We start from the raw sequence: 13,588 nt of genomic DNA, 5'->3' as shown, positions 1-13,588 counted from the left end.
AAAAAAAACCCAAAATCTTCCATCGATTAACTGATGGAAACAGATGCCCAAAGGCAAATGCAGACTGGTTAGTTGAGGACCACTAGACAGAGTTCACGGAATCCTATTGAAGAGAAGGAGGAGCGATAAGGTGAGCAAAGGTATCCAGGCAGTGATGGGGAAACCCATAGAAAAAGTTGACCCTTACTAGTTGGAGCTCACTGACTTAAAACTTACAACCAGGAAATCTGCAGTTTCCTGAGAAAAACACAAATGGTGACAGCTGACACCTCACCTTACATCAACACTGAACCATGGTTGTCATTTTTCAGCAATAGCGTTGTAAAGTTGTCCTATTTTATGGCTTTCTTCTACAAAGGGATGAAAATTTCTTTAATCACAATAAAATAAGGTGGGGAAGGTAAATTATGTTCTCACTCCGATTTTGAGAATTCAGGATCTAGTACACACCCAATGTCAAGTTGGGAGCATAGGTCCCAGCCCCTCGCATCTATCCCAGCCCCCAGGCCTGGTCTGGACTCCAAATCCCAGTATGTCAGGTATTTAAGTGATCTCCGAAGAGGAACATGTGGTCTCCCTCTCTTCCTTCTTGGGGTCGCGTCTTTGGGGCCACCCGAGAGGGCAGATCTCCCATTAAACCTGGATATTTCTTTTTTTTCTCTTTTATTTATTTATTTATTTATTAAAAATTTCCACCTCTTCCCCGCCTCCCTTTTCCCTCCCTTTTCCCACCTCAACCTCCCTCTCTAGTATTAAGAGCAGTAGGGTTTCCTGCCCCGTGGGAAGTCCAAGGTCTTACCCCCTCCATCCAAGTCTATAAAGGTGAGCATCCAAACAAACCTGGATATTTCTTAATTTGGCTTGTTTTGATTTGACTTGATTGGGAATTTCTGCGTGGGCAGGGAGCTCGCGTTAGAAATATTCCTAAAACCTAGGTTACTTGGAACAAACATAGGGAGTAGCAGAGGAAGCGGCAGAGAGATAGAGGGCATCCTACTCAGGAATCCTAGGAGAGACCCTGTTAGGCATTCCATTAGATAAGGTGGGCTAGGGAGAGTCGGAACTAAGGGGACATCCTTATAGTTCTGGAGCATTGGTTGGAAGAAGTCTTTTGTTTGGCATGGAACCTTAAGGTAGGTGGCTCACTTTGGAGGCCTCGAATTTTTACCGCCCTTGGGTCGCAGAAAAACCCGGATGGAACATCCCGGACATCCCATTGCCTTTGAATTGCAGCATGGGGCGGAGCTTTCTATGTGTCCCATATTCTGATTGGTTAGTATTCACAGTTTCTTTGTTTAGATTGGACAATCGTAATGCTGATCACGAACGTCACTGGCCTCTCGGCCTGTTGGCAGGACTTAGTGGGTGTCGACTTCTAAATAAGCCCACGGCAGGGTCTCTCTGTGGTCGAGCCTCGCTGTTCGGATTTGCTTCCTGGTGTCTGGGTCGCGAAACCTTGAGGAGATTTTTCAAGCGGCTTGAGGGGTCCGGGGCGCCCAGATATCCCGAGGTCTCCGCGCCCGGCGCCATGTCCTGGGCGTTCAAGAGGTGAAGGGCTGACGGGGTGGGGCGAGAGGCCGGTGGCTCTGCGCGGGCCTGAAGTGAAACCTGCGCTCCCATCCCGGGCGATGGGTGCAGCTCCTGTTCCTTCTGCAGGTCGCTTGCGGGCCGACTCGGGAATTTGCTGCCAGCACTTCGGGAAATCTCCTTCACCGATTGTGGGGAATCCGAGGTTCCACCCAATTGGCTACCCTCTGTGCTCTAGGCATTGTTAGGAATTTCTGTTTTAACATCTCCGAGACAGCCCGACTTTAGTGTCTCACAGTAATGTGCACAAACGTGCTAACATACAGAAGAACTGAAAGGAAAACTCCCAAAGGGTAGCTCCGTGTGCTTTTAGAAGAAGCACTTCTAGGAGGCTTCCAGCAAACTTTTAATCATCTTTAATGGTTTTCTTGCCCATTCCTGCAATAATTATCCTTAAGATCGAAGTTACCTTTAAAATAACAAGCTGGTGGATAGATTAGCTTTCTATGATACCTGAGTTAAAATGTATTCTGTTCTGAAGGAGTAAAAGCAGTGTTGTGTTGAAAATATTTTCATAGTTGAACCACCCTTCGACTGGAGGCAGGAGACAGAGGCAGGCAGATATCTGATTTCAAGACCTGCCTGTTCTACAGAGTGAGTTTCTAGGTAAGCCAGGGCTACGCAGAGAAACCCTGTCTCTAAAAACCAAAGCGAACAAACAAAAAACAAAGCATGTAACAATAATTATGTTTTTATAAATGTTTTCTTCATTAGTTGGCATTGAAAATTTTGACATGCAACTCTAGCTTCAGGTATCACATACATTTTAATGTAGTACAGTTTTCACCAGAAAATAATTTCCAATATTTAACAGGTCAGATTATCCTGGTAGCTTTCCTCACTCAGTTCTTTTTTTTGGCAAGGTAATTTTTAAGTGATATTTGTCACATAACAAATAAAATGGAAGGAAGTGATTGGCCTGAAAATACTATTTGATTGTGTTCTTTGAGAAATACTTGCTTAAGTTCTGGGGTTTTGATGCCTTTCTTTTCCTTTTTTCTTTTTTTAATAGGGATCCTGTTTGGAAGTATTTGCAGTCTATCCAATATGGAACCCATGGAAAATTTCCAAGACTTTCATACCCAACTTTCCTTCCACATTTTGAATCCCAAGACATTACCCCTCCAGATGACTTCCTAAATAGTGATGAAGAGCTAGATTGCGTTTTATTTGGAACTTTGAGAGGTCAAGTTGTTGGACTGCGCTATTACACAGGAGTAGTGAGTATGAAGAGATACTAAATAAAATTGTGGTATACTTATGGTTTTAACAGTAAATTATATTAAATGGTGATATATACAATTAATGTTTTACTTTGAGTGACTGAAATATGTCACTCAAAGGCTAGTCAGAAATACCTGTACCATCTTTGACTATTTTTTTACATTTTTGTCGTGCTTACAGTATATTAAAACTTTTGCCCACACTGTCATTTGATCCTTATAATTACCGAGGTACTCTTCCTTAATGGAAGATAGAGATGGCTAAAGAAGATCTAGATGGTTTGCCCTAAGTTCGGAAAATATATGTTGAATTTAGGAAGTGATTTTAAATCCGTCAGTTTTTACTAGATAAGTTAATTGTTTATTTTGGGGTTCTTTCCTTTATTTTTGTAATAAGAATAGCGCTTGTTCTTTTTTTCCTATGTTTCTCTATTCTCCAAATTGAATGTGTGTATGTGTGTTTGCATGCACACCCACGTGTGCACACGCCCACATGTGTAAGAGAAAGAAAAAGGGACAGATTGAGAATATATTTAATTTTTTTGGACAGTAATCTTCATTATGGTCATCTTTGTTATTTGGATAATATTTCTAAGATCTAATTTTTTATGAGAAAATTTCAAGCATAAAATCAAAATAAGATTCAGAGATTAGCAAGTATTTTCTGTATCTGCTTTTTTCTCTTTGATCTTTTGTAAAAAAAATAGTATAGTTCAGTATATATTTCTTTACAATGCAGTTTGGGGGCTGAAGAGATGACTCAGCAGTTAAGAGCTCTTGGCTGCTCTTAGAGAGGACTAGAGTTCTTTTCTCAGCAGTCATGGCTGGCAACTCACAACTCCCTTTACAGTTTCAGAGGTCTGTACCTTCTTCTGGCACACATGGGTACTCACACATAAGCCCCCACAACATACACACATATCTAAAAATAAAACACATATTTAAAAAAATAGTTTTTATATTTCATTTTCTTTAAAGGAATTAACAATTATATGTAATAAGTAATCAATAGTTGGATTCTGTTGACTATTTATAATGTCCTTATTTTTATCAGGATTAAAACAGGGTTGATACATTCTCTCTGGCTGTTAGGGACCATAAGGCCCACTCTAGTTTACTGTTACAGATTTGTGTGTCAAAAACAAGGTCTGTTTTGTGGAATCTTGTTGGTTTTGTTACTTTTCTCCATCCCTTGTATATTTATGTTAAAACTTGCTAAATGATTTTTTGTAGTTGTTGTTGGGGGAGTGAGTTTGAGACAGGCTTTAACTCTATAGCCTACCCTGACCTGGAACTCACTAAGTATTCAGGTTGACCTTGAACTCCTAGTAAACTCATAAAGGTCCACTTGTCTCACCCTTCTGAGTACTTGATGGTTTCAAAACATTTTTTTCAGTATGTATAAGTTGAATTAATCAGGGGATACTTTGAGGGAATTCTGTGTTTCCCATTTGTCTTGCTTTTCATTCTCTATTTTTTTTAATGTTGGAACATTTCATGTTGTTTAGTAGTTGTAGGAGATGTGCTGTCCAGGAAATTACTTAGGGAAGAGCAATTATTTCTTGAGTTTTTATAAATCCATAATTTTCGTTTTCTGCTTGAGCATTTGACTAAACATAAAGTGCTTGTTTCATGCACAACATATGGTTAGTGAAGATTTTGATATCCGTAGGATTTCCTTTATCACTTAGCTAAATTATAATTTTTTGCCTGATGATTAAAAGATATTATTCTTACCTTAAAAGTCTAATAGTTTCATTAAGATATTTGTTCTATAAATTTGTTTCCTACTATTTCAGAACAGTTCTGTAATTATAATTTTAAATATTTGCTTTATTCCAAAGCTATTTCTTCTTTAGAAACTCCATCTTCTCTCATTTACTTCCTCTCTTCGACTTGCTCTGTTTGCTATTACCTCTATGCTATCTATATCTGCTACTGACTCTAAATATTTTTACTACAATTTTTCATTTTTCTGTTTTCCCCTTTTATTTTTCTTACCATGTTTTTCAAATACTTTGTTTATATTTGTGTTAATTTTACTCCAGTCTTGGCCCTTGAAATATTTTCTTTCCTCTCGTCCTGTTAGCAATCTATGCTTTCTTATTTGGTATCTTACCGCTCTCTGGCTCTCACATCCCTTTATGAGTTGTTATATTTCTGGTTTGTACTATTACAAAATTTATATTGGTTTTCTAAAGTTTAATTTTGTGAAGGATTAGTTATAGTTATTAATCTCATAATAGTTACTTCTTTTTATCTTAGAATAATCTCTGTAACACTAGTTAACTAATAAGAATATATGCTGATTAAATATTTAGCTCATTTTCCCACAGTATTGTATTTAGGTAATGCATTCATTATTTTAAAATAGATAAAATGCTTTGAATTTTCATACCATAACTTATCTTATATGTTCTATACTTTTTTCTATAAATGTGCATATATGAATTGAAATCATACATTAATAAAAATAAATCCAAACAGGAAGTGGTTAGTTACATCCATTACAGTTATGCCACTGTTGTACCTAAGGGTATTTCTTGCCACACAGTAATTATTCCAATTTGAATAGTTCACAGCTGGCTAAGACTGTTGATAACCCCACCACCACTACCACCCCCAGAAGCCTTCATAGCACCTTCCTGACCTATGAAAGCTACTCAACAGGGAATAAGTCAGGACCAACTTCACTTCTCCAGATCCTGTGGCCAGTGAGTGTGGTGTCTTCACACTTGTCTTACCATAAAATTCTGGAGGGCAGCCAAGAACCAAGACAATATCATGTATTATTTTAGGAGTTTCTTGAAGGCCAGAAACCTATACCTGGCACTGAACTTTAAATTTGGCAACCTAGGGTTTCAGGTATGAGCATAGTTCCCTGTGAAGAGTAACTCTAATTAAACTCTTTTATATAGAAAAATATTACACACACAGTATGTATATATGTATAATTTCTGTGTTATTTTTGTTTTCATACATCCATCATGTTAATTATGTCTCCCCTAACCCACCCTGTGCTCTACCCTCTCTCGTCCCTTTCCCTACTTAAACTTCCTAGTTATTCCTCTTTTCCTCTTCATATCACCTGACTTCTTTCTCCAAATATTAAGCACCCCTTTTTGCCTGGATTGTGCAGGAAAGACACAAGTATAAAGACTTGACAATAAGATCCATATATGATTTAGAACATGTAATATTTGTGTCTCTGGGTCTGGGTTACTTTACCCAATATAATATCCATCTCTTGACTTGCAAATTTCATTTTTCTTTATAACTAAATTAAAATCCCATTTTATGCAGGTACCACATTTTCACTCTTTATCATACTTTATCACTATATGCCCACTTGATGGACATATAGGCTATTTCTGTGTCCTATCTGTAATGAATAGAGTAAATATGAACATGTATGTATGCGTGTGTCTCTGACTCAATCATACCATTTGGGGGCACATATATCCAAAGTATAGCTATTTTGAAAAATGTAGGTAGTATTCTCTACTTTAAGGTAGACTTACTGTATCTTTCATATCTTAAAACTTATTAACTTCTTTTTTTTTTTCTATCTTTTTCCCCCCCCCTTTTTTAGACAGTGTTTCTCTGTAGCTTTGGGGCCTGTTCTGGAACTAGCTCCTGTAGACCAGGTTGGCCTTGAACTCACAGAGATCCACCTGCTTCTACCTCCCAAGTGCTACAATTAAAAACATGTGCCACCACTGTCCAGCTAAAACTTATTAGATTCTTAATGAATATAAATTAGAAAACTAGAGTGGAAGAATCATTTTAAAATATATACCTTAATATTTCTGGTTTGAGCTGGACCTCTAGCTCGTTGACAGATTGCTTTGTAGTCTTTACCATGCCTTGGGTTCAATCCCCAACATAATATAAACTGGGGGTGGTAGCACATATTGTAATCTCAGCACTCAGGAGGTAGAGGCAGAATGATCAAAGTTCAGTACTGTCTTCAGTTCAAGATCATCTCTGGCTACATTGCAAATTGGAGGCCATTTGATACACGAGACCCTGTCTCAAGCCAGCAAACAAAATACAAAGAAAAACTAACAATAATGTATATGAATGGGTATTCTAGAAACAGTACAAGGAAATCAAACTATTACTGTTCATATTTATATTATTATTGTCTTCTCCTTATTTTTACTAGGTAAATAATAATGAAATGGTTTCTTTACAACGAGAGCCTAATAATCCCTATGATAAGAATGCGATTAAAGTAAACAATGTGAATGGAAATCAGGTTGGTCATTTAAAGCGAAATCTTGCAGCTGCCTTGGCCTCTCTCATGGACGACAAATTGGTACAAGTGGAAGGGTATGTGCTTTTAGAGTTTGTTTTAGTAATTGTAATTTTTAGTTCTCTTTGAATACATACACATTTCCTGGGCATCTGGAAGTGTCGTGGCACCATACTTTGGTGTACTTTCAGACATGTTCACTTTTCTTCTTTGACTTTCCTATCTAGCTATCAAACAGTTGTACACTTATTTTTTTATTATTACCATGGAGAAAAACAAACTTGAAAATCAAACTTGCAGTTGTACTTAGCTTCCCGCCTCATACTCTTCCAGATTCTGCATGACAGGTATGCCTTACCAGAGGAACTTCTGGTTGTGGGGTGTTTTTTCTATTGTTTGAAACAGGGTTTTGCTGGTAGAACTTGGCCTTGTACTCCCAACCCTGCCTTAGCCTCCTGTGTACTAGAATTAGAAATGGGCACCATCATGCTTAGCTCACTTGCACATTTTAGAGTTTTCTTCATTTCTTACTGTAAATAAAATCTAGTTATTCTATATAATAATATTCTCTCTGAATGCAGAACTTGCTAAGAATTGTCTTTTGATAAATGATAGATTTGGCACATGGCACATGTTGTCCATTGATTGGAACTTAGGAAGTGGCTGCCCTTTAGCAAGGGCATATGCTCTGCCTTTATTTTCACCATTTTGTTTCTCATTGTTAGAATTTCATTTTTCATTCTGGTTACTTGTTTTCTGTTAGTGTTTGTGATCTTATTGTAAATATTTGGGATAGTTATATCCTAATGCTTAGAATATTCATCCCTCCTGATTTGGAAGATAAAATAAATAGTTAACATCGCCTTTGCTTTTTACTTTATAAATTTTTAGTGCACATTAGATGCTAAAACTATCCTGTCAGATATATGCATTGTGCATTATTTTGCTTATTTTGCAGTCTTGCATGTAAGTTGTCTTTTGTGAACTACTTTATCCTATCATCTCAAGTTTTTTTGACATCCTGTTGTAAAAACACTTTTTTTTTCCTGATTGGTGATTTTATTTCTTTTTCTGTTTTTCAGATTTGCTTAAATAATACCTTCTTGTTTTCAATTTTTGTGTTTTAGTGATATATTTAATATATTCAGAATTAGTATAAAAATAACTTTCAGTTTCTCATTTTTTTTTCCCTTTACTATAATAGAGTAGTTCCTTTTGGTGCAAATAATGCTTTTACCATGCCTCTTCATATGACTTTTTGGGGAAAAGAAGAAAATAGAGAAATGGTTTTAGATCAGTTGAAGAAACATGGATTTAAACTGGGTTCCACATTGAAAGGTAAGTTTGATACTGTGAGATGCAGGGATTGAAGTAATTTTTTTTCTTTTAGTTTGGTTGGCTAGCGTAATGTCTGCAAAATACTTTAAATTATAACCCCTTTTTTTAATCTTTCGAAGAATTGATGAGTTTTTCTTTTATATATCTATTGAAATAATAGATTCTGAGGAATATATCAATGTGTTTATTTTGTCACTGTCTAGCCATCATAGATTACTCATACAACATGAGATAGTTAATCTTATGGGTCCACCGTTATATGTCCAAATCATAACTTCATGTTTGTAATTATAGATTCATGAATACACAAAAAATGCGCACAAGGAGGGTCAATGTTCCCTATTTAATTTTCCCCAATATTAACCTAATTCTTTATTTTAAACATTTATTTTTAATAACTTTTTTTAACAAAAAATTGTTTAGTAGGGAGTGAAAAGGAATTTGCTGTTCTCTTAGAATTTATTCAAATAATATGTAATTATTTTTAAAACGTAATTTTTTTCTTTTGCGAATGATTTAGTATTTAGCTTTATTTTTTTTAGCTTTAGGGATATATTTCAGTAGTAGATCATTTATATACTTTTTTATATTCTTTGCAGTTCTGGGACTATTCATACTAGGCAATTATTCTGACACTGAGCTACAACCCCAGGACTATGGGATTTTTAAATACTGTTTGATATTTACATTTATTTCTGGTGCTTAATTTCTTTTTATTTGCTTATTTTATTTTTTTCTTTTTGGAAACTGTAGATTTAGGATTGAGTTTGGAGAATAGTTTGGTCTCTGGAAAAGCTGGACCAAGATATAATATGCCAGCTCATGCTGCAGTACAGATGACAGCTGAACAGGTGAGCTTTCTGATGTTGTTTTTTCATTTTTAACTTGAGTCAAGGTCTCATGTAGACTTACCTCAAAATCATTTTTGTCTTATGGGTTTCTATTGCTGTGAAGAGATACTATGACCCCAGAAACTCTTAAAAAGGAAAGCATTTAGTTGGGAGGCTTACAGTTTAGGAGTTCAGGTCATGGTGGAACATGGTGGCAGGCAGGAAGACAGGCAACTGGAAGTGGTCTCTCACTGGGCATGGCTTGAGCATGTATGAGAACTTAAAGCCTGCCTCCACTATGACATGTACTCCAACACGGCCACACCTCCTACTAGTGCCATTCCCTTTGGGGGCAGTTTCTTTCAAACCACCAGAACTGTGTGTGACTGAGAATGGCCTTGAACTCCTGGTCTTCCTGCCTCTGACTCAGATATTGGGATTAGAGGTTTGTCACCATACCTGCCTCAGGTATGTTTTTATCTTGTACTGTATGTAAATTTTTAGTGACAAAGGTTGCTGCTTAAAAGAACAGGATAAATATGTATGAGCTGGTATTAGTGATCTTTAGTTATGTTGTTAAAATTATAATGAAAACTACTGTATAGCATATAGAATGTAGATATTTATTTGCAAACATATTCTTAAAAAGCAGTGATAAGAATTATACTCATCCCTTTTAACTCACAGAAACTGGAACCATCCAATCACACACACACACACACACACACACACACACACACACACACACACACAGCACTTTTTGTATAGAATTACTGCATATCTCATATTTTAAACAATTTCTAAATTATATTATCTGCTATAAATATAAAAGATATGTTAGACTGTTGTTTAGGGAATAATGACAAGGGAAGTCTATGTAGAGAGGCTTAGTACAGACATAAACAATGTATGACTCACAATATTTTTGATTAGCTACATCTATGAAAAGGAGAATGGGTTCACATTTATGCAGTTATACATACAGAAAATTATAGATACATTGTATATGTAATATTTTTGTATTTAAATTTTCAGAATATCCAAGTGGTAATAAAAAACACTAGAATGTGAAAAGTATTCTCGCTCTTCAGTAAGATTGCAAATTCAGTATTAAAAAACTTAAAATCTTTGATATTACTGTAATTATTTTGCCTAATTTATAATCCAGGATGTTGTTAAACCAAGTTACTCTGAAAAAATGTATATGATGTTTGTTAATATAAATAATTTGGACGCTAACATTAAAACATTTTTATGACTGTTTGTCCACCAGTGGTTTTAGACTAAAGCATTCAAACATTTTTTATCTGTTTATCTACTAGAGGTATTCTTTTTATTTCCCAAATACAATTTTCCTGAATGTTGAAAGGACATGAGCTTTTGCATGGTGGGCAAATCATAAGCCACTTCTATTAAGCTGGCATGATGTTTTCTGGATGACTGCTATGTATCCATATGTTAGTTTGTAAAGACATACAGTGTAAATTGCTTTAAAACTGAACTAGATCAATTTAAATGATCATCTAAATTAGCCTAATATTAGATTTACCCTAACAGGACATTCTAATAGGTTTGCCAAAATAGTTTAAATGCTAGCAGAATCATAGAGTTCTAATGGGAGAGAGAAAATTGGCGAAAATAAAACACAGCCCATAGTTCTCTGCCTAAACATGCAGGGTCATTTGTGCACATGTCATAGGACTTAAACTTCACTACTGTCCTTTCAGTATCTTTAGGATTAGGCCCTGTAGAGGGTTGGGCCAGTGCTCTCAGCAGGCTGCATCTATGGTCCTTTGTAGCTCTTTTGTATATTTATCTGAAATGAGTACATTTACTTCTACAGAAAAATCACCTTGTAATGCTTTTCAGTGAGTGATTTACTATCTCAGATACTTATTTTATGTGTGCGTCATCATTTGACTTATTTGGTGTAAATGATTTGAAACCTATAGATTACATGTAATTTTCACTTTGTTTTTAATCAGCATTTATTATTTTTAAACTGTAGCTCAAAATGGAATTTGACAAATTATTTGAAGATTTAAAAGAAGATGCCAAAACTAATGAGATGGAACCAGCTGAGGTACAGAACCTATATATTTTTAAAAAATTGCTTTATTTTGTGTATAAAGTTTTATAATGACTTTGCTTTTCAAGTGTGCAATATACTTTGAGCTTATCCATATTCATAACATATTACCTTCTCCTTTCTCTTCTGAGTATTTCCATGTAGTGTTTCTTCTTTTTTTCATGTCAGAAAGAATATGTTTATATTATGCATATTTGGGTATTTGCATACACATACCCTAGCTTCCCAGTATGAGAGAAAATATGTGATGTGGGTCTGACTTTCTTTGTAGGCCTGGCCTTTACCACAAAATAATAATGATCAGTTTTATCTAGTTTTCTGTAACACACATAAGTTTGTGCTTTAAGGCCAAATATAACTGCATGATGCAAATATGCTTCATTTTTTCCTTCTCTTTATTTATTGACAAATGCCAGATTAAACTTGGAAGAGCTCACTCACAGCTGGATTATATGTATATGTAGCTTTTCTAGATACCTTCATATTGATTTTGATAATGGCTGCACTAGCTTACATTTCCACTAGCATTATAGAAAACTTTCCTTTTTCCTAAGTCCTTGTGAACATTTTTCTGTTTGTTTAAAATTATACCCATTTTCACAACAGTGAGATGGATGCGTAGTGCATAGCTAAGGACATTGGGCACTCTTTCACATGAATATTGGCTATCTGTATTTTGCTTTTTTGGAAGTGCCTGTTTGCTTCATTTCCTCATTTGTGGATAGACAGTTTCAATTTCAGAAAAGAATTCCAGAAACTCAAGAAATTATTTCTGGAACGGACTCATTGAAAGCAGTTAATGGACTGCCAAGATAGTTTAGAAATTGGGGCAGTCTCTGCTAGCTGCATGTCTGTTTTAGGGTTGATATATAGAAAATATAAAGAACTTAAAAATATAAACCAGTATTTCAAATGTATTGAATTATTAACTGTCTTAGTAATTTATACATTTAATACTATAAGAGAGTAACTCAGGTTCTACATATGAAAAGGGTAAAGACTGACTATATTTTCTTTATGATACTGCATTTGTAGGCTATTGGAACCCCATTGCTTCCACACCAAAAACAAGCTCTGGCTTGGATGATTTCACGAGAGAACAGTAGAGAACTTCCACCATTCTGGGAACAACGAAATGGCGTATATTATAACACAATAACAAATTTTTCTGTAAAGCAACGACCAGAAAATGTTCATGGAGGAATTTTAGCTGATGATATGGGTTTGGTAATTTTTTTTTTTTACTTCAGTTAGGAAAATCTTACTTTGCAATTACAATTTTCTAAAAAGAAATTGTAAAATGGAAAGATGGGTGCCAGTTTAGCACTGGAGTTTGCTTTCAGTGTAGATGTAAGATATATATTTTTTAGTATTTTTTTTAAAGTATAGGCTTCTAGGAAACCAACAGATGGATCAAAGAGCAAAAAATAGTTAAAAATGAGTAATAAAATACATTAACATTCATGAGTGTATAAGCATATATTCCCAATTTTCTTTACTTATCAGAATTCAGGACATCCTACCTTTTAAAAAGTAAATGATAGTGAGTTTAGTCCCCATCATTGCAAAAAATAGTAGAATGTAAAGAAAGGCCCAGTTATTTACCTGAGGAGCCTGCACCTCATTTTGTGCTTTAAGAAAGAAAACCTTTGGTATTGGTAGTAATGTCGACAACAAGAGAGAAGCAATAGTCTCACAACCTTCTTACAACCTATTTAACTATACTGGCCTATTTGTTTCTAATTCTGCTTCTGCTGCAGACCTGCTTGGCCAAGAGAGGCATCCTCAGCTACCAGAGAATGAAATCATTTTCAAGGACTATGCGGGTGACCCAATAGATAATAATGTTATCTGATTGGAGGGCCTACCACCAAGCTAAGCTACGACAAGTTAGCTGTCCCCACAGGTTTCTTTCCTACTAGAGTATAGATACTGGCCTCATATCATGACTTTATGTATGACTCCAGCTTCAGTGTCACCAGGTCTGCTGAGAAATTTAGAAATAGTAATGCAGGTTCTGAGAAGTTTGACCTGAATCATGGACAGTTAGACAGGAGCCATGAGATGTCAGATGGTAGCACAAGAAACAAGACAGGTATCATGACAAGTTAGACTGGAGCCATGACAACAGTGATAGAAGTTCAGAATGTGGCAGTAATAAAGTAGACAAAGGGAGTGGGACGGGAATGGGACAGGACCAATAGGCCTGATAAGATAGACATGGAAGAGGACAGAAAATGGTGTTGCCAGTGAGTAGAGCAGT

The 13,588-nt window shown here is 35.7% G+C and overlaps 1 protein-coding gene across 1 annotated transcript in view; it reads left to right on the top strand.

Moving 5' to 3' along the window:
* The first annotated feature begins 1,335 nt into the window (after positions 1-1,335).
* Positions 1,336-13,588, top strand: part of Hltf (helicase like transcription factor) — a 66,509-nt gene continuing 54,256 nt past the window's right edge. The window contains exons 1-7 of the mRNA XM_048452607.3: positions 1,336-1,548; positions 2,600-2,807; positions 6,979-7,145; positions 8,273-8,406; positions 9,160-9,257; positions 11,245-11,319; positions 12,361-12,552. Coding sequence (XP_048308564.3) covers positions 1,529-1,548; positions 2,600-2,807; positions 6,979-7,145; positions 8,273-8,406; positions 9,160-9,257; positions 11,245-11,319; positions 12,361-12,552 — 894 coding nt within the window. The 5' untranslated portion in view covers positions 1,336-1,528. The remainder of the gene's footprint in view (positions 1,549-2,599; positions 2,808-6,978; positions 7,146-8,272; positions 8,407-9,159; positions 9,258-11,244; positions 11,320-12,360; positions 12,553-13,588) is intronic.

Source organism: Myodes glareolus, chromosome 20 (genome assembly GCF_982192425.1).
Source record: "Myodes glareolus chromosome 20, mMyoGla1.1, whole genome shotgun sequence".
Taxonomy (NCBI): domain Eukaryota; kingdom Metazoa; phylum Chordata; class Mammalia; order Rodentia; family Cricetidae; genus Myodes; species Myodes glareolus.
The sequence above is the reverse complement of the archived record's forward strand: the minus strand, read 5'-3'. Positions and strand labels throughout refer to the sequence as shown.